Raw genomic sequence first — 18,671 nt, 5'->3', positions numbered from 1 at the left:
ACGTTTCAACCAGATCAGGTGGGTTGTCGTCAAGAATTTACTGAAAAACTAGCGGACGATAGAATTAAAGGTATTGATGTTTTGCAAAGTTCACACGATGATTTATCATCCGAAAATAATTTTGTATTTAACGAAAATATCGAAATCCCTTTTAAAGCAGATGATGGCGAAATTCCACAGTCTAAAGAAATAATCAGGGCTGAAGTTCCAGTAGAATTAGACGTTCCCACTTCGAATGTAGAATCCGTTATATCAGCTGAAGCGAAGCCCGAACAGAAACAGTCACCTGCTGATTCTGATGTGTCTTTAGTGGACATAGGAGATCGTAAGAAATCCCAGAAGAAAACAATCAAAATAGAGAAGACACTTGTCTCAACCGCCGCTTTGAAAAGCTCAGAGTCGAAGGATACGCAGGAAATGTATTTCCCTCTAGCAAGCTCTTCGGAAGAAAATGAATCGTCATTCAGCACGTTATTAGAAAAACATCTGCAAGATCAGCAGTTTCAGACAGGGATAGACTTACAAGGGAAACATTCTCCAGCAACGACTAATGTTGATGGAGGGAGAAGTGAGATTCTATCGAACACAACATCCGTACCTTCGGAAGCTTTTAGTTCTACCGTTACCTGCGTAGACCAAGAAATCAAGCTTGCAGATGAAGGTAATAATATCATTAATGTACCTAGCACTGTAAGCATTTCAGATGTTCCTTGGAGACGTAAATTTAAACATATTCCAGCTAGGAAAAGTCAAGCTGTTCATGAAGAACCAGGTTCCAAAAAGGAAAGCGGTTCCGTCTCGTTACAGGAGCCGGCCCTGTCATCAGCGATGACAGTTCTGCAGCCAATTGTTTTTGAGGAAAAAGATCTTTTGCCTTTTGAACAGTTAGGATCCGTAGACAATCCTATTACGGAGGAGTCAGTCGAGTTAATCGGTAGTGATGAGGGTCTTGTAAAAACAACTGCCACCCCACTCACACATCCACACGAAAACAACATGATCACAATCATGCCCAAAGCAGAAACGTCAGTCTCGCGTCAGTATGAAGGAGACAGTTGGATTCCGCCGACGGAAGACACAGTCGAGATGGAAGTCGAGGCTTTGGCAAAAGACTGTGTAGAAATTCCTGTCGTTGAACCTTTTGTACCTGAAAATGTAGAAAAATCAGTGCCTGAAGTAGACATCCCTAATGTAGAACCGAGCGCTATTGCCACTTTGGAACACAACGCGGACAACCTTCCTGAGAAGAACATTGTCAAGAAGAAGAAGAAGACTCTGAGATTCGCCGAAACTACCCTGACCCCAGAACCTTTTCCTACTTCCCCTTCGATTTCCCAAATTCCAAAAGATCTTGTGTCCCAAGCCCAGCTCTTACCAGAAGATGGAACTGTCCCGACGCAGAAATCAAGCGAAACCATTGAATTGAAAATGAAGAAAGTGAAGAAATCCGTAGATGTTGAAGTCCGTCCTTCAAGTCGACCAGATGCAAAGCCAAAGGACCAACTACCAATGGTGATTCAATCGATTAAACGTGATGGAAGTTTGGAAGTCTCACCAACAGAAATCGTTCGAATGACTGTTGAGCCCATGTCGGTGACTAAAGTGAATATTGAGACATCACCATCTGTTTCCGAAGTAAAACATTATCCCACTGCAGAGGAGGGACCATTGAAAAGCAAGGATTCGCTTTGTTTAGAACCTGTTAGAAAAACAGAACTGGAAATGACACCCGAAGCTTCCAAGCCTTTGAAGAAGACAAAATCTTTTCCTAAACGAGAATTGGCTACATTCGAAGTGGAAAAGGTCACACTAAAACCAGTCAAGAAAATCGTCGTCGAAGAAAAGAAAGATGAACATCCGGACCGGCGGGAAATGCCTGGAGTCAAGCAAAAATCGCCTTTAAGGGAAGAGCTACCTGAAGAACAGTTGGAATTGAGAAAAGTCGATGCAGCTATCGAATTGAAAAAGAAACGCGTCGTGATCAAGTCATCCGGCAAGGAATCGGTTCCAGAACAGCCTGAAACATCGCCTTTCCAGCAGGAATACCACGTCGAAAGCATCTTGAAGAAACCACCAGTGCCTGTCCAACTAACGTCCGATGTCCAACCTAAAATCGTCAAAGTTTCAGAAGAGATTAAACCTAAAATTTCTGAAACAAAAATGAATTTGACATCTGAAAATGTTGTCGTTGTGCAGTCTCAAACTGTTGAATCTTTTGTACCCAAGCCTGAATTAGCCGTACAAGGAACTGTTACGCAACAAGAACCTTTTGCTTTGAAGATAGAACCAATGCCGGCCGTGCAAAGTACCATTAATATCAAAGAGCTAGAAATAAAGAAGAAACCGAAAACTAAGAAAACAGAAATCAGTTTGACATCTGAAGCTGTACAGCCTGACACAACTGAGAAATCAGAATTGGAGCTGCCATCAGTAATCCAAGAACAAGAACGCCAACACGAGGAGGTGAAAGATGTTGCCACAAAGAAACTGAGAACCAAGAAGGCAGAAATTAGTTTGACATCTGTCACCGCTGTACAGCCTGACACAACTGAACTGTCGGAATTTAAAACAGAATTCGTGCTGCCATCAGATATCCAAGAACAAGAACGCCAACACGAGGAGGTGAAAGATGTTAGCAAGGTTGCAGAGATCCAAATTAAGAAGAAACCTAAAACCAAGAAAACTGAGATTGGCTTAGCTTCCGAGTCTGCCACTATGGAAACACCTGAAATCGCCCAGCCATTGGAATTGAAATCCGAAATAGCATTACCTTCCCAGCCGGAAGAAGTGATATCGACAACCGACTCTGTTCAGGTGGTTGAAGACGTTACGAAGCCAGTCGAAAAGAAGAAAAAACCGAAAACTCTAAAAACCAAAATGTCTTTAGCTCCCGAATCCATCACCGCCGAGACGCCGGATACAATCGAACCGTTGAAATTGAAAACGGAATTGACGATGGCGACGCACACCGAACCCCAAGAATCAGAAGTAGCAACTTCAGAAATCGTTATTGCAGAAAAAACACCGACATCAAAAACTGAAGTCAGTTTGAAACCTGAAACTGATGTTGTCCAGAAGCCAAAAACAGTTGAGACATTGGAGTTTAAATCTGAATTGACGTTGCCTTCGCAGCCGGAAGAACTTGCAACGTTAAAAACAGAATCCATACAGGTGGTTCAGGAAACTACCAAGGACAGTGTGTTAAAGAAAAAACCCAAAACTAAAAAGATGGATGTCTCTTTAACACCGGAATCTGTCACCATAGGACAGATTGAAACCACTGAGCCATTGGAACTGAAATCTGAACTGACTTTTCCTTCGGACATTCAACCTGAACCTATTTCTAAGACAGAAATGCAGCAAGTGTCTGTGATGCAAGACATAAGCCCTAAGACGGATGTCAAAAAGAAAGAGATCACAATTGTCCAGGAAAGGCCAGTTATATCTCCTAAAGAAACGGAACTGCAAGTGGAGTTGGTGAAACCTTCCCATATTCAACAGGAGACTGAATCCCCTGTGCAACAGGTAGCGAAATTCACAAGTACGGTTACCCAGGAAGAAAAGATTCACCAATCTGGAGCTACATTGGACACTTTATCAAAACCCAAAAGCCAGAAAACAATAATCAAGAAAGTTTCAATTCAAGAAACAGTTCAGCCAATTGTGGTAGAGTCCAAAGGTATTTCAATAGAAACAAAATCTTTGAAAAGAGCAATCCAAACTGAAACGATCCCTGCAACTGAAAGCCAAACAGTGAGTTCTATTTTATTGCAACCAAAAGAAGAGGATAAACAATTGGAAGTGTACACTGCACTATTACCTGAACAACCCAAACAGCCTTTGCAAGTGACTGAAGTCAAGATTGAACCGAAAGATGTTAAAGAAAATCAGGACGTTGTTGTGCAAACAAAAATGAAGATTAAAAAGACCAGAAAAGTTTCAGACAAGGACTTAACTTCAATTACTCGGTCCAGCCTAAATATTGATGAGGAGGAATCTCAAACGCCTTCCGTAGCGACACTGGAACAGCCGGAAGAGCCAGGGGAAATTTTCAAGACTGTAGCTGAAACAGAAGTCATTCAAGACGTGCCAATTGCAGTCAAAACGAAGAAACGTATCGTGAAAACCGTCGAACAATCATCTCCTCAGAAAGAAACAGTAGAGTTACCAGTGGAGCTTTGTGAATTAGTGAAACAACCAGACGAACCTATTAAACAAACAGAAACAACTAGAATCCAATTGCAGCGACCACAAGAACCAAAATCAACGGAAACGCCAGTTCCTGAAAGCCAGAAATTCGTACAACCCATCGTTCATGAAACGTCGATCGAGAGCAAGTCCACAAAGCGAGACGTTTCATCGACGGTTACGCTGGAACACCCGACATTTTCAACCGAAAAAGTCTTTGTAGACGCTCCTCAAGAAACAGTTACCCAAGAGTTCGTCATTCGCGCCAAGTCTGAAAAGATCGTCCAACCAACGGAAATTGAAACATTCAACATTTCCTTAAGCTCTAAAATATCAGAAACTGAAACGTCCCAGACGGAAGATTCGACGGTTATTAAGAAAACCAAAGAGACGTCAGTCAAGAGAAAATCGAAGAAAGTATCACGAGAGCATCGCGAAGCCACACCAGTTGCCCCACTCGTTCCAGCTGAGGTAGCTAATCCATGTTCGGAACAGGTTATGGTGGATGACCGTCCAACTCTAACTGCAGAATACGCCGTACTTCGATTGCCCGAAACACAGAAAGCTACTTTCGTTCATCAAGCAGTGACTTTCGATTCCAGCGATGACTTTCCGGCCGGCAAATCACCTTTTACGGCTTCGGCCAAACCTAAACTCGACATTCAAGAAGGTCTGCAATGCCAAGACGTCCAGGTTATCCCATCCCAGGAGGCCATAGAGCCCAAAAAAGCCGAGTCGGTATCAGCGTCCATCGAAATGATGTCATCTTTCCCCTTGGAAGTGGGCGAAGTTCAGCCGTTCAACAAACCGGAAAAGTACGTGCCGGCCCTGTTTGTGGCGACGGAAAAAGCTCGGCCGAGACTGACGACCGAAAGCGCTTTGATCACAACAGAAACCCGAGCGCCCGAAACGGAAGGTTCTTACACAGCTGATCGCCTACCTCCGACCCAAAAAGCCAACGTTGCCATGTCACTACGGGAATCCGCCTCCATCGCTCAGGCCCGTCTTCACGAATCGGAAAGCGATCTGCAATTCGACTGGCCACAGGAATCAGCTACCGCAGCCATGGAACCTGTTAGCTCGCTCGTGGCCATTGTCAATAAACAAGAGACCCAACTGAGTGCCGATGATTTGATTCAACAGCCGCAGTCTATCAAACAGAAGGGCAAAATGTCCGTCATCCCTCACGAATCGCTGGTTCGCGATGAACCACAAACAACTGAACGAGAAATCAGTGGAATCATTAAACTCCCAACAAATGCGACGGAACGTGCTGAACCTGTTATGGTCACATCTAGAAGCTTGTCCGTCCACACTCAACAGCCGTTCCAATCGGGAGACTTGCAAGAATTGACGTCCGCTCTTCCGGCTTCGAAAACAGCGAAGACAGTGCAGGACGTCAACGAAACGATTACTGCACACCAAGTGGTCATTGATGAAACAACGGGTGATGTCGAGCAGACGAAGACACCTGCTGGCCAGGCTGCAACGGCCGGATGCGTCGCACTGGAATCAGCGGCAACGACGCAGAAAATCACGTACGAATCGGAAGGAAGCTGGACGCAAACAGCACATCTACCATCACTTCCAGCGCCGAAATTGACCATGGAAACGTTCACTGTCGCACAGACGGGCTCGATGATGATTGTCGACAAAGAGTCGTTGCTGGAACTGCCGATGTTGCCTGGTTCGAATCAAGCCAGTTCCAAACTCGAATCTTTCTTAGCGACAGCTGGAACAGCTACAGTCAACACTCTACAAGCAGCCGAACCTTTCGATCAGGAGGTGGTCGTTCCAGAAAAGCCTAAAATCGTTGGAAGCAGCGGGCAGTCTGTACCATCCGTCCAGCAAGTCTATGTCGAAGAAGCAGCTGCTAAATTTAGTCCTCAAGTGAACCCAGAAGAAAAACAGGCTGTTCCAGTACTGGACGATGAACATGCCCAAACTTCAGCGCAGACGGGCGTAACTTGGACTCAAGAAAGCGCCATGGATACCCTACCGGAATGTGTAACCACCGATCAAGCCCACGTATCCCTTCAACCACATTTGGCCGTTGTCCAGCTATCCGTCATCCCATCGTCTGCTGGCGATATTTTCAAGAAAGAAGAAACACCTTTAGTCCAGTCAGCCAGGGCGGATATGATACCTCTACAGGGTATCGCGTCCGCCCAGCAAATCCCATCGCATGAGCGTGAAGGTCCCATTCTTAGTCCACCTACGATCCCATCCCTGACGGCCTCAATGTCCGTCCAGAACCCGATGGAGAGTTCCGTAACCCAAGAGATCCATCCCGCTTTCAAGGAGCAGGTCCTTCCGCAATTCAACCGGCCCGAACTGGACACGGCCAGCTTGTCCGTCTCGGGTGACAATCGTTCCCTGTTGCCCGTGACGGCCGAGGTAGGTAGCGACGAGTGTTTAGCTAGTTACGTAGCCGTTCCAGCGGCAGCGTCCGTCGAGTCTCGACTGATCCAGGATGTCCAGCAATCGATCCGGGTGACGGCCAACGAGCCGGTGGAGAGAGAGGCCGAATTTGTAAGTGACACGATGCCACAACAACAGACGAGCACACAGACGGCCCATTTGGTCACCAGCGGCAGCGTTGTGACCAGCGAAGTTAGACCGGAACAGATGCCAAACACGTTCCAGCAAGCGATCAGTGATGTTATACCGCAGGCGTCACGAGCCTGCTGCGTTCTTGCCCGTCCTACAATCCACCCTCTTACTCTTACAGAGACGGCCACGAGCGAAAGCCTGGTCCCTATGCAGACTCAACGGCCCGTCGAATCCAAAGCGGCCCTCGAATTGGCCCAGCAACAGTCGTTGTTAGTTTCACAGCATCAGCTGATCGAGCAAGAAACGATTCACGGTGATCAAACTGTTCCACAAAAGCAGCAAGTCAATGTTAAACTGACGACTAGAGAAGCCATCGTGACGGACCACCAGGAACAAGTCCAGCACGGCGCTGATTATCAAGTCGTGAAGCCAACGACCGTCTCGCTGGAAGCGAAGATTGTGCCCAGTCATCGAGGTAAAGCAGCCCAAGTGACGGAAACTCAAACGGGATCGTTTGCCGGACAGTTCCAGACGGCCGATCAAATCAAAGAGACGGCCCAGCTTTCGCTGTGTTCTATGGAAACGGCCACCGTCAGTCACGTGTGGGACTATAGGAAAGAAGCCGATTGGGTACCCCCTAGCATCCAACCGGCCAGAAAGACGGCCCAAGCTGTCGCGTCCTCCGAACTACGTTCCGTTCAAGTCGAACAAACTCAAACCGTCGAAGCGGGCGGCCAGCTGAACGTGACCAAGGCTTTAATGGCGGATTCAACATCGTCCATCACTCCTTTACTGGAAATGTCGTCTCTTTACTCTGCTCAGATATTCCAGAAAGAACAACCTCTCGAAGAATTCGTGAGCGGGCAAAGTCAATCTGCCCGTCCCGTAGCCCCAAGCGAACGGCGGACCGTTCAAATATCAGAAGTCCAAACGACCATTCAGGAAAGTCCGCTGGACATCGTGCGACCGGTCCAACAAACGGCCAAGAGCAGCAGCATGCCCCAATCGGAAGTGGCTGTCAAAACGGAAGACGTGGTCATGGATTATTGCCTTCCGCAAACGCAGCCGGCCGTGGAGAGAGCCACGCCCAACGTGAGTTTCACGGAACAACGGGCCGTGTCCGTCGGTCACGTCATCGAGTCGGGAATTCAATCGAATCTGTCAGCGAATGAGAGACCCGAAGAAAAAACGGCCGTCCGGTTGATTCCGGAACATGTTCAGATGGGCGTGGCCAGCGTCCAGGTGGCCTACAAAGAAGGATTGCTGGACGAGTTCGTTACGGCTCAAAGTCAACAGGCCAGATCGATGACGGACGAACAGCGAACGGTCGTCGTCTCGGAAGTCCAGCCGCAAGTCAGCGAAGTTCCATTAGAAAGGCCAACGATGACGGCCAAATTTGCCCAGTCGAGCCAAGTGATCCAGGAAGCGCCGGTCACTCAAGAAATAACCGTCATGGACTTTACGACTCATCAATCGATGGACAGTGTCGTTGAGGAGCGTCCCACTGTCAACGTCACGGAACAACGGGCCGTTTCCGTCCAGCAAGTCGTTGAAGGATCGACGGCTACCGATCTCGTTCCAGACGTCAAGAAGAAGAGCAAAAAGGCGACGAGAGCTCAAATGGAACGGACTGAAATCAGCGTAGGAGACGTCCAACTCGCGTTTAAAGAAGCGCCGCTGGAAGAGTTCAGCGCTGGACAACCGCAGTCGGCCCGTTCGGTGAAGGAAGAACATCGCACAGTGCAGATAAGTCAAGTTCAAACCGAGATGAAAGAAGAGCCGCTGGACATTTTGAAACCTACTAGCAAAACAGCCATGGCCAGTGTTCCAGAAAAGCAGACGGTCGTCGTCAGTCAAGATGTTTTGATGGACTTTACCGTTCCGCAGACGGCCAAGGCCGTCGATAGCGTGACACCTATCGTCAACATCGCAGAACACAGGGCCGTCAGCGTGGCGCAGGTAATCGAGGCGTCCAGCGAGTCCCAATTAGTCCCCGAATTCAAACCGAAGAGCAAGAAAGCTGTCCGTCACTTACCCGAAAAGACGGAGACGAGTGTGTTCCAGGTAGATACCGTCGACGTGGAAGCGCCAATAGAAGCGTTCGTTCCTGTACCCAGCCAACTGGCCAACGTGTCCACTGACGAACAGAGAACGGTCCACGTGACTCAAGTCGTATCTGAAATAAAGGAGGTGCCTTTACAACATCAAATGCCATTGGCCAGGCGAGCCAAGATGGACGTGCAAGAAGCGATTGCGTGTACCACGCAAGAACAACTTCCCTTCGACGTCACTGTCCATCAAAAATCGAAACCAACAGAGACCGAGACGGCCTTTGTTGTCCATCCGAAAAACAAAGCGCTGTCTGTTAGCACGGTCGTGGAATCATCAACGGAATTTGAAATGAGGCCTTCGGTTGAGCCGGAAAGGAAGACGGCCAAGGCCAGCGTGTCGCAATCGGAAGCGATCTTCAGTAGTGAAAACCTCTTGATGGACACGATCGAAGCTCAGAGTGAAGCCAAAACGGAACTGGAGAAGCCCGTCGTTAAAGTGACGGAACAATTGGCCGTTAGTGTGGGCCAAGTTGTGGAAAGTTCGAACGAAATGGAACTCGTTCCAGAAGTGAAGAAGAAGACCAAAAAGGCCACGAGAGTGTTGCCGGAGAAGAACGTCACGTCTGTCCAGGATGTCCAGGTGTCTTTCAAAGAGGCTCCTTTGGACGAACGTGTTCCAGCGCCAGTTCAATCGGCCACCGTATCAGCGCCGGAAGAGAAACGTACCATCCAAGTGGCCGAGATACAAACGTCGGTGAGTGTTGCACCTCTTGCTGTTACTAGGAAGCCATCAGCTGAAACTGTTAGAGCTAAACTACCTGAAAATCAAGCAGCTGTCCAGCAAGAAACGATCGCTATGGATTTCACTGTTCCAAAAGCTACCGCTACCGTCGTTGAAGAAGTACCTAACGTGAGTGTCGTCGAGCACAAGGCCGTCACGGTCGGCCAAGTGGTCGAAGGATCGACTGGAACGGAACTCGTTCCAGAAATCAAGAAAAAGACGAAAAAAGCCACTCGAATTCTCCCGGAAAAAGTAGAAATGAATGTCAGTGATGTCCAGGTGGCCTTCAAAGAGGTTCCCATGGAAGATTTCACTGCCGGACAAAGTCAGACTGCCGTTCCAGTGATGGCCGAGAGCGAAACGCTCGAAATAAGTCAAGCGCAATCGTCAATCAGAGAGGAAGTCCTGGAACTCGAGAAACCCAAAAGGGAAACGGCCAAATCTCGATTGCCCGAAGCGCAGACGGTTGTGGTCAGCGAGAACCTCGTCATGGACTCGGCCTCACCGCAGACGGCCAGGACGATAGAAACTGGAAAACCTACCGTCACCGTAACGCAACAGAAAGCTGTCAGCGTTTCTCACGTGGTGGAAGGTTCCAGCGAGTGCGAACTCGTTCCAGAAGTGAAGCCCAAATCGAGAAAGGCCAGCCGTTCGTTACCTCAACGCAGCGAAGAGATCGGCGTAGCTCAAGTCGAACTGACGGAGACGCTCTCGGATATGGACCGTTTGCCGGCCGCAGTTCAAGCCTCGTCCAGGGATGTTCCAGCTGTCAAAGAGACGGCCGATGTCACGGAACACGTCGTCAACATCGCACCCGAAGAAGATGTCAGTTTCAGCGACGATAGCTTTCAAAGTTTGGCCTCTTCGTCGTCGACTCTCATCGAAGACACGATGATGACGGCCGCGAGCAGCCTGGAAGATCTGATAGAAGAGGTCCAGCTACCCGTCGTCATTCAAGAAGAAGAAGATGTCGAGGCCTGTTTTGAGTTACCCAAACGGAAAGAAGATGCGATTTCAGAAGAATTCAGCATCGGATTGAAACTGAAATCAGAGCCCGTAGTTGAATCTGAAGATGTCCAGGCCACTGTCAAACTATCCGAGGATGTATCCGCGTCGAAGAAGATTGTCAAGAAGAAGAAGAAGGTCGTCAAGGAGGATACAGAAGAATCTGTTACGATTCAAACGAAAAAGACCGAAGAACAGGTGGTCGAAAGCGATGCCGTTTTCAAATTGAATCGGCAAGTGATCGATGACGTTCGTTCGGAGGACGTCGAAGAAGAATACGTCTTCAAAAAAGAGGAGGAAGAAGAATCAGCTGATGTAACAATCAAGAAAACTGTCCAGAGAAAACCCTACCAGGTCGAAGAAGTGGAGGATGTCGTCAATTTAGCTTCCATCCGCAAAGTGGAACCCGTGGCCGTCGAAGATGTTGAGAAGGGCGCCACGTTGAAACTGAAACCCGTCAAAGTCGTGGAACAGGAGGACGTTGAAGAGCAATTCAAGATCGGTTTGAAGCCCGTCAAACCTAAAGAACCAAAGGAGGATGTCGAACAAGACATGACGATCAAATCCAAACGCCAACCGACGCAGGTGGTGGAAGAGGTGGAAGACGTCGTCTTGAAAGTGGTACAAAAACAAGAGGTTCCCTATCGCGTGGAAGAGGTCGAAGACGAGTTCCAGGTGAAGCCGATTCTCAAGAAGAAGAAGAAGGTCGTCGATGACACTGTCGAAAGCGGGGCGACCTTCCAATTGAAAGAGAAGGTCGCCATCGACGACGTCGAAGACGTCGAGGAAGAATTCCAGATCGGTTTGAAACCGAAACGCAAGCCGAAAGTGCAAATCCAAAATGTCGAAGACGAAGCGGCGTTCAGTTTGAAACGGCCCGCCAAGTCGGTAGTTATCCAGGAAGCCTCTGAGGCCACGTCGTTAGTCATTCAACAAAAGCCTGCGCACGTCGATGATGTGTCTATGGCAGAGCAAATGAGCGAGTCCATCAGTCAGCAATTTTCAGACAGCGGTGTCGTTTCCATTACAGATGTCGTTATCCAGCCGAAGAAGACGAAGAAGTCGTCGTCCTACAGGGTCGAGGACGTCGAGGACGCGTTCGCTGTTCACGCCCGGAAACTGAAGGATAGCGCCGAAGGGGACGATGTCGAAGGTGGCGCCATCTTCAAACTGAAATGCGAATCAAGTGAAGACGTCCAGGAAGAGTTCAGTTTGGGATTGTTGAAACCACGCCGGCCGGCCAAGCCCAGCATCTCGGTCGAGGCCGACGAGAGCCTTCGCTTTAAGATCCCGGCCAGGCCGAAAGCGTCGGCCCCGACTCTGGTGGAAGACGGCAACACGTTGACGGTGGCCCGCGCGGCCACGTCCGTCTTGGCCGACGCCGAGGAAGAGACGACGTCGCCGCTGGAGCCGCAAGAGGGCGACGAGTTCTTCTCGCTGTGCTCTTACGTGGCCGACACGGAAGAGGCGATGAATCTGGTGGAAGGCGAGCGCGTCTACGTCCTGGAATGGCACAACTCGGATTGGTGGTTCGTCCGCAAACACCTGACGGAGGAGACGGGCTGGGTGCCGGCCCAGTACCTCAAAGACGACGTCAGTTACACGCACTACGTCAAGAAGAAGCTGGACGAGAAGATCAACAAGTTGCCCGTTTTCGATTTGCCCACCACCGACGAATCAAAAGTGCAAGCCCCGAGATTCCTGACGAAATTGCAACCGATCCGAGCGCCAGATGGCACTAGCGTCACCTTCGAGTGCCAAGTGGAAGGCTCTCCGAGGCCGGTCATCACTTGGTTCCGTCAGACGGCCGTCATCAAACCTACCCAGGATTTCCAGATGGTCTACGACGAGGAATGCAACATTGCCAGTTTGACGATCGCCGAAGTCTTCCCGGAAGACGCCGGCACTTTCACCTGCGTCGCCAAAAACGCGGCCGGATTCGCGTCCAGCTCGGCGGAACTCGTCGTCGAAGCTCCGCTCTCCGACCACGGATCCGACACGACCATAACATCCCGCCGTTCCCTGTCCAGGGAATCCTCCTTGATGGACATCCTGGAAGGCATCCCGCCGACTTTCTCCCAACGTCCCAAAACGAAAACGGTCGACGAAGGCACCGACGTCGAACTCGAATGCCGATTGGTCGCTGTCCCGGAGCCGGACGTTGCCTGGTTCCACAACGGGAAGCGGATCAAGCCCAGCGACCGGATCGCCCTCCTGGGCCAGTCGGACGTCCACATGTACTGCAGCATCATTCAGATAAGAGACGTCGGCATGGCGGACGAAGGCACTTACGACATCATCGCCCGGAATCGGGAGGGTGAAGCCGTCAGTCACGTCGTCCTCAACGTCAAAGTCAAAGGCGCCAGGAAGATGCCGCCGCAAGTGGACCAGCCGTTGAAGAACACGGTCGTGCAAATCGGGAGCCCCGTCACCTTGACGGCTAAAGTGACTGGAATTCCCAGCCCGGTCGTCAAGTGGTACCGTAACGGCGTCGAAATCCAAACGGACGTCAAGACGGACGAGAGGGGAGTCTCGACGTTGATCATCCCCTCCGCCCAGCCGGAAGACGACGGCGATTACATGTTGAACGCGGAGAACGAGCACGGACAAGTTCAAACGTCCGCCACGCTAACGGTCCAGTCGGCCAGCAAACTGCATTTCGTCGAGAAGTTCAACGACGTGTCCGTCTTCGAGGGAGATCCTTTCGTCTTGAAAGCGAGCCTTTCGGCGCCGGCCGAAGTGTCGTGGTACCGCAACGGCAAGCGTTTGAAGGCGACCAAGTCTTTGAAGATCACGTCGGACGGGCTGGCGCACGCGTTGCAAGTGTCCAGCGCCAGCGTGGACAAGGAAACGGGCGAGTACAAGTGCGTGGCCAGCGCCGCTGGCGGAACGAAGGTATGGCACGCAGCGCACGTCGCCGTCGAGTGCAATGTCTTCGTCCAGCCGCTGGAAGATGTGGAAGTCGATGCCGGGTCGGACGTCGTCCTCCTGTGCCGGACCAAAGAGCCGACCGAGGTGTTTTGGTACAGGGATGACGTCCCGCTCGATGCGCATTCGCCTAGCGACGGGCAGCAAGGCGCCGTTCAAGAGAGTAGAGATAGAGAACATAAGTTGGTGATGCGCGGGGTGGGCAGGAAGGAGGCGGGCGGTTACAGCTGCACGTTCCACAATCAAACGACCGCTTGTGTTTTGACAGTGAGGGCCGAGCCGGCGCACGAGTTCGTCACCAAGATCAAGGATCTCGAGATCAAGGAGCGGCAGCCGGCCGTCTTTAGCGTCGAAGTCTCGGACGAGACGTCCACGGTGACTTGGCACAGGGACGGCGAGCCGCTGGACCAGACCAACACGGAGCGCTACGAGTTCAAAACGGAGGGCAAGCGCAGGAGTTTCGTCATCCGCAGCGTCTCCTTACAGGACGAAGGCGAGTATACCTGCGCCCTGGGCGAGCACGAATGCACGGCCGAGCTGGTCGTCATCGAACTCCCGCCCGAGATCACCCTGCGCCTCAAGGACGTGACGGTCCGTCGCGGAGAGGAGGCCAGTTTCGAGATCGAGTTGACGAAAGGCGACGCCAAGATCCAGTGGTTCCGCAACAGCCAAGAGGTCCAGCTGTCGCAGCACATCCAGCTGGCCATCGACGGTAAGCGCCAGCGGCTCGTCATCTACGACTGCGGCGCCGAGGACGATTGCGAGTACTCTTGCGTCATCGGCGACCAGAAATCTGCCGCCCGGCTCAACGTCCTGGCGCCCAAAGTGAACTTTGTGGCCAAACTGCCCGAGATGGTGGCCGCGCCCATGGGTCAGGACGTGACCTTCACCGTCCAGCTGACGGCCGACGATGCCGAAGTCACGTGGATGAAGAATGGCGAAGTGATGGTCGATTCCGACCGGATCAAACGTAAGTGAATTTTCATAAGTTAGTGCCATTCAAAGCGTGTTGATCTAATTATCGTTATAATTCGAAAATGATTGATAGTTACACGAGACGGCTGTGCCCGCTCTTTGACCATCACCAAAGCGGCGATCGAAGACAGCGCCGAGTACACTTGCGTCCTGGAAGCCATGAAGACGGTCACTGTGCTGACGGTGGAAGTGCCCAAGGTGCCGCCCAGCATCCCCATCGATCAAGTGCACGCCGAAGTGTGGGTCCGTCGCGGAGAGGACGCTGTCATCGAGGTGCCGTTCAACGGCTTCCCTACACCCAAAGCCGAGTGGACGTTCAAGGGCAAAGCCATCCGCAAGACGAAGAAGTCTGTGTACACGATCAGCGAGACGTCTGCCCAGCTGACGTTGAAATTGGTGGACGAGAACGAGGCCGGCGTCTACACGTGCAAGCTGTCCAACGAGTGTGGCGACGTCAGTGTGTCCGTCACCATCAAACTCATCGGTAAGTCCATTCGTTTTCCATCTTTAACGTATTTCCTTTTTAAAATTATTTGTGCGTGATGAATATTCATAAATGAATTAATTAGCAGTAGTTTTGTTCGTGGGGTAGTAGTTTGACTCATTGATTATTCCAATTAGAAAAACCGAGCAGTCCCAGCGCGCCCGAATGTCTAGAAACGACCGACGATTCGATCACGATCATGTGGAAGCCGCCCGGCTTTAGTGGCGGCTCGGTCATCACCAACTACATCATCGAGTATCAAGAGAAGCAAACCAAGAAGTGGGTCACGGCTAACAAAGATGTCACCGTCATCGAAACGACGTACATGGTCACCAAGTTGACACACAACACCGAGTACAGGTTCCGCGTGACGGCCGTCAATAGCGCCGGCACTGGAACACCGTCCAGCGAATCGTTGCTCTTCAAAGCGGCCAAAGCGGCCATCCCCGAAGCTCCGGTCATCAAAGAGCCGTTGAAAGACGCCACGGCCGGACTGAAAGAGACGGCCACTTTGACTTGCATCATCGTCGGCGTCCCGCAACCGACGTTGACCTGGTACAAGGACGACGATGAATTCGTGCCGAAGTCTTCGTCGTACGAAAGTGGATTGGCCCGTCTTATTTTGAATAATACCAGCGAAGAATCGGCCGGCCAGTACGCGTGCCGGGCATCGAACGACAGCGGATCGGTCGAGTGTTGTTGCACGTTGACCATCCAAGAAGCGCCGAAGATCGTTCCAGAGAAGAAAACTAAAGTGTATCGTCTGCAAGTGGAGAAACAGTGGGCCATCACGGCCAAAGTCACCGGCCTGCCGCGTCCCGATGTCACCTGGACCAAGAACGGGGCCAGTCTCGAAGGCAACACGCACTACATCGCCGACGTCGAGACCCAGTCGTCGACGGCCTGCTCCACGACGTTGACCATCATCAACACGGAGCGGACCGATACGGCCAAATACACTTTGACGGCCGTCAACGCCGCTGGAACAGTCACTTACGACGTCACTTTGAAAATCAGCGGTAAGTTTGAAAAAAAAATTCAAACCTGGAACACGTGTAATTAAATACTTAAACATTTTTTTTTCGTTTGAAGATAAACCGAGCAAGCCTCAAGGACCGCTCGTAGCCAAAGAGGTAGACAAGACGTCGGCCACCATGGAATGGAAGCCTCCGCTGGATGATGGCGGCATTGAGCTCAAGGGCTACATTGTTGAATACAGCGAAATCTTCACCGAGCAATGGAAACAGGTCGAAGAAATCTGCCCACATCCCATCTGTCACGTTCAGAATTTAACCGAAGGTAAGAAACGGATTCTCTAATTTTCATTCGAGATCCTTGACAACACGAGTTTGTTCCATTTCAGGATTGGAATACGTGTTCCGCGTGAGTGCGATCAACGATGTCGGTACGAGCGAACCGCTCGATACCGGAGCTCCGGTGTTGATCAAGAGCCAATTCGATACGCCGTCGGCCCCTCGCGGACCGCTGGACATCTCCGGCATGACGGACACGTCTTTGGTCCTGAAATGGCTGCCGCCGACGAGCGATGGAGGCTCCCCTCTGACGGAGTACCTGATCGAGCGTCGCGAAGTCTCTAAAAAAGCTTGGCAGAAGGTGGGCGCCGTCGATGGCAAGACGACGTACATCGAGGCTTGCGGCCTCAAGAAAGGAACGTCCTACACTTTCAGAATCACCGCCCAGAATCAGCTGGGATACGGTCCAGCTTACTCGCCGGAAGACGTTATCGTGGCAGGCAAACGAATTAGTGAGTTTCCGCATGCTCACATGATTTTTTTTTAAACGAATGTTTTGATTTTAAAATGTATTGATTGATTTGACAGCACCCCCGGCCCCGCCCAGCAATTTGCAAGTGGCGGACATCACGAGCCGATCGGTGACCCTGCAATGGGCTCCGCCAGCATCAACAGGTGGCGCTGAATTGACGGGTTACATCATCGAGAAAATGCTGCAGGGGACGGACAAGTGGGAGAAGGTGGTGACGCTGGATCCGTCCGTCACCGTCCACTGCATTCAGAACTTGAAAGAGAAGTCCGAGTTCTTCTTCCGCGTTTTGACGGAGAACCCGATGGGTCTCAGCGCTCCGGCCCAGACGGAGAAAGTCTCGCTTAAGACGCACGCCACCGTCCCGTCGCCGCCTACGTCGCCGTTGGAAGTGCGGCCCGTCGGACCCAACTCGATCATCGTCGAATGGGGCATTCCCGAGAGCGACGGCGGCGCCGCCATCGAAGGCTACATCGTCGCCGTCCGCGGCAAAACCATGTGGATGGAAGTCGGCCAAGTTGGTGCCGACACGACTCGTCTCATCGTCAAAGACATGCAGGTTCGTTTTTTAAATTTAAATGACCTTGTCCATCTGATTGTGTGTTAATTGAAATGCAAATCGAAATTCTACAGGAGGGTCACAAATATTACGTCCGAGTTCTCGCACGAAACGAAGTCGGTCTCAGCGATCCGCTAGAAACCGAAGAACCGGTGAAAGTCATCCGACCTCCAGGTACACGTTTATTTTCACATTTTTTTTTTTTTTTTTCTTCGAGCTAATTAGATTTGCAAAATCGTGTTATCTGACACACGAACAATATTCAAAGAAAAAAACATACCCTGACTGAGCTGCTGGCTGTTAGTCGAATCACAAGTTGATGTGATCAAGTCACTTGTGATTCCAAAATATCCATACCCAGCATGATGGTCGTCATTTGCATGTTTTGTCTCCTTATCCGACAAGTACAGAGAGAGATAGGCCTACTTTTGACTTGTCCAGTTGTCAATGATGTCCAGTAATGATTTTTTGACAATGAAAATGGAGATGAGGGTTTCAATTGGTGTGGCGGACTTGACATGTGTTGTGATCTGTGTGACTGTGCTGTAAAACAGATTACCTGGAACCGGGCATAGCCGGCCCGGCTCACAAGGATCCGACAGCGTCGTTGAGTCTGAGCACAGAGACTATGTCGTCGTGGATGCGCGATGCGAACGTCGATGCCGACATCCACTTCTACTCGCGCTCGTCCCTCCTCCGGCGGGATGAGTACTTCTTCCGCGTATGGTACTACTCCCGACAGCTCTTCAAATAAGAATTTTAAACAAAATAATTACTAAAAAAATAACTATAAAAAATAATTGAATTTGGAAAGAAGTTGATACCATCTGGTGGTCGATCATTGAAGATCCCTGTACATATTGATTAAGATTCTAAAAAATACCTTTTAAGCTTTGGATAAATCTTCTTATCAGATTAGCTAATTTCTAACCCACACTGCCAATCACAAAAAAAAAAGAATTGAAACGTAATGTCTTACCTAAAGATTTTAGATCATGTTATATGTTAAAAGTTGCGTTTAATCGTTACAAAAAGACGAACAACCTGTCAAATGGAAAATTTAAAAATTAGGGGAGAAAGAAGGAGAGATTTGCGTCTCTCTCTTTCTGGTCGATATCGTGTGTCCACCCAGTGCAAAGCCTCCCAGTGGAGCGTGATCTCTTTCTCCATCTTTCTCCCTATTTTCCATTACGGGTTCCAATTTGTAAACACCGCTGTGATTAAACGCATACACTTTTATTTTCTAGCTTGTTACTAGCCAAAACCAATGAATATATAAAACATAAATTTAAAAAAAAAAAAAATGATGAAAAAAAAAAAAAATCCATCTGTGATGTTATCTCCCGCCTCACATAATCGACAAAC

General features: G+C 50.1%; 1 protein-coding gene across 3 annotated transcripts in view; it reads left to right on the top strand.

Annotated features, from left to right (window-relative positions):
- Positions 1-18,491, top strand: part of LOC130702069 (titin-like) — an 80,355-nt gene extending 61,864 nt beyond the window's left edge. For 2 of the 3 annotated variants that reach the window (XM_059497330.1, XM_059497329.1), the window contains 8 exons: positions 1,196-14,476; positions 14,555-14,965; positions 15,103-15,984; positions 16,058-16,264; positions 16,329-16,730; positions 16,807-17,306; positions 17,381-17,480; positions 17,861-18,491. In XM_059497330.1, the coding sequence (XP_059353313.1) occupies positions 1,196-14,476; positions 14,555-14,965; positions 15,103-15,984; positions 16,058-16,264; positions 16,329-16,730; positions 16,807-17,306; positions 17,381-17,480; positions 17,861-18,060 (15,983 nt within the window). In that variant the 3' untranslated portion in view covers positions 18,061-18,491. The remainder of the gene's footprint in view (positions 1-1,195; positions 14,477-14,554; positions 14,966-15,102; positions 15,985-16,057; positions 16,265-16,328; positions 16,731-16,806; positions 17,307-17,380; positions 17,481-17,860) is intronic. The other variant, XM_059497331.1, reaches the window with a different exon arrangement.
- Positions 18,492-18,671: the final 180 nt, after the last annotated feature.

This window comes from Daphnia carinata, chromosome 10 (genome assembly GCF_022539665.2).
Source record: "Daphnia carinata strain CSIRO-1 chromosome 10, CSIRO_AGI_Dcar_HiC_V3, whole genome shotgun sequence".
NCBI lineage: Eukaryota > Metazoa > Arthropoda > Branchiopoda > Diplostraca > Daphniidae > Daphnia > Daphnia carinata.
This window is presented reverse-complemented; position numbering and strand designations above follow the sequence as displayed.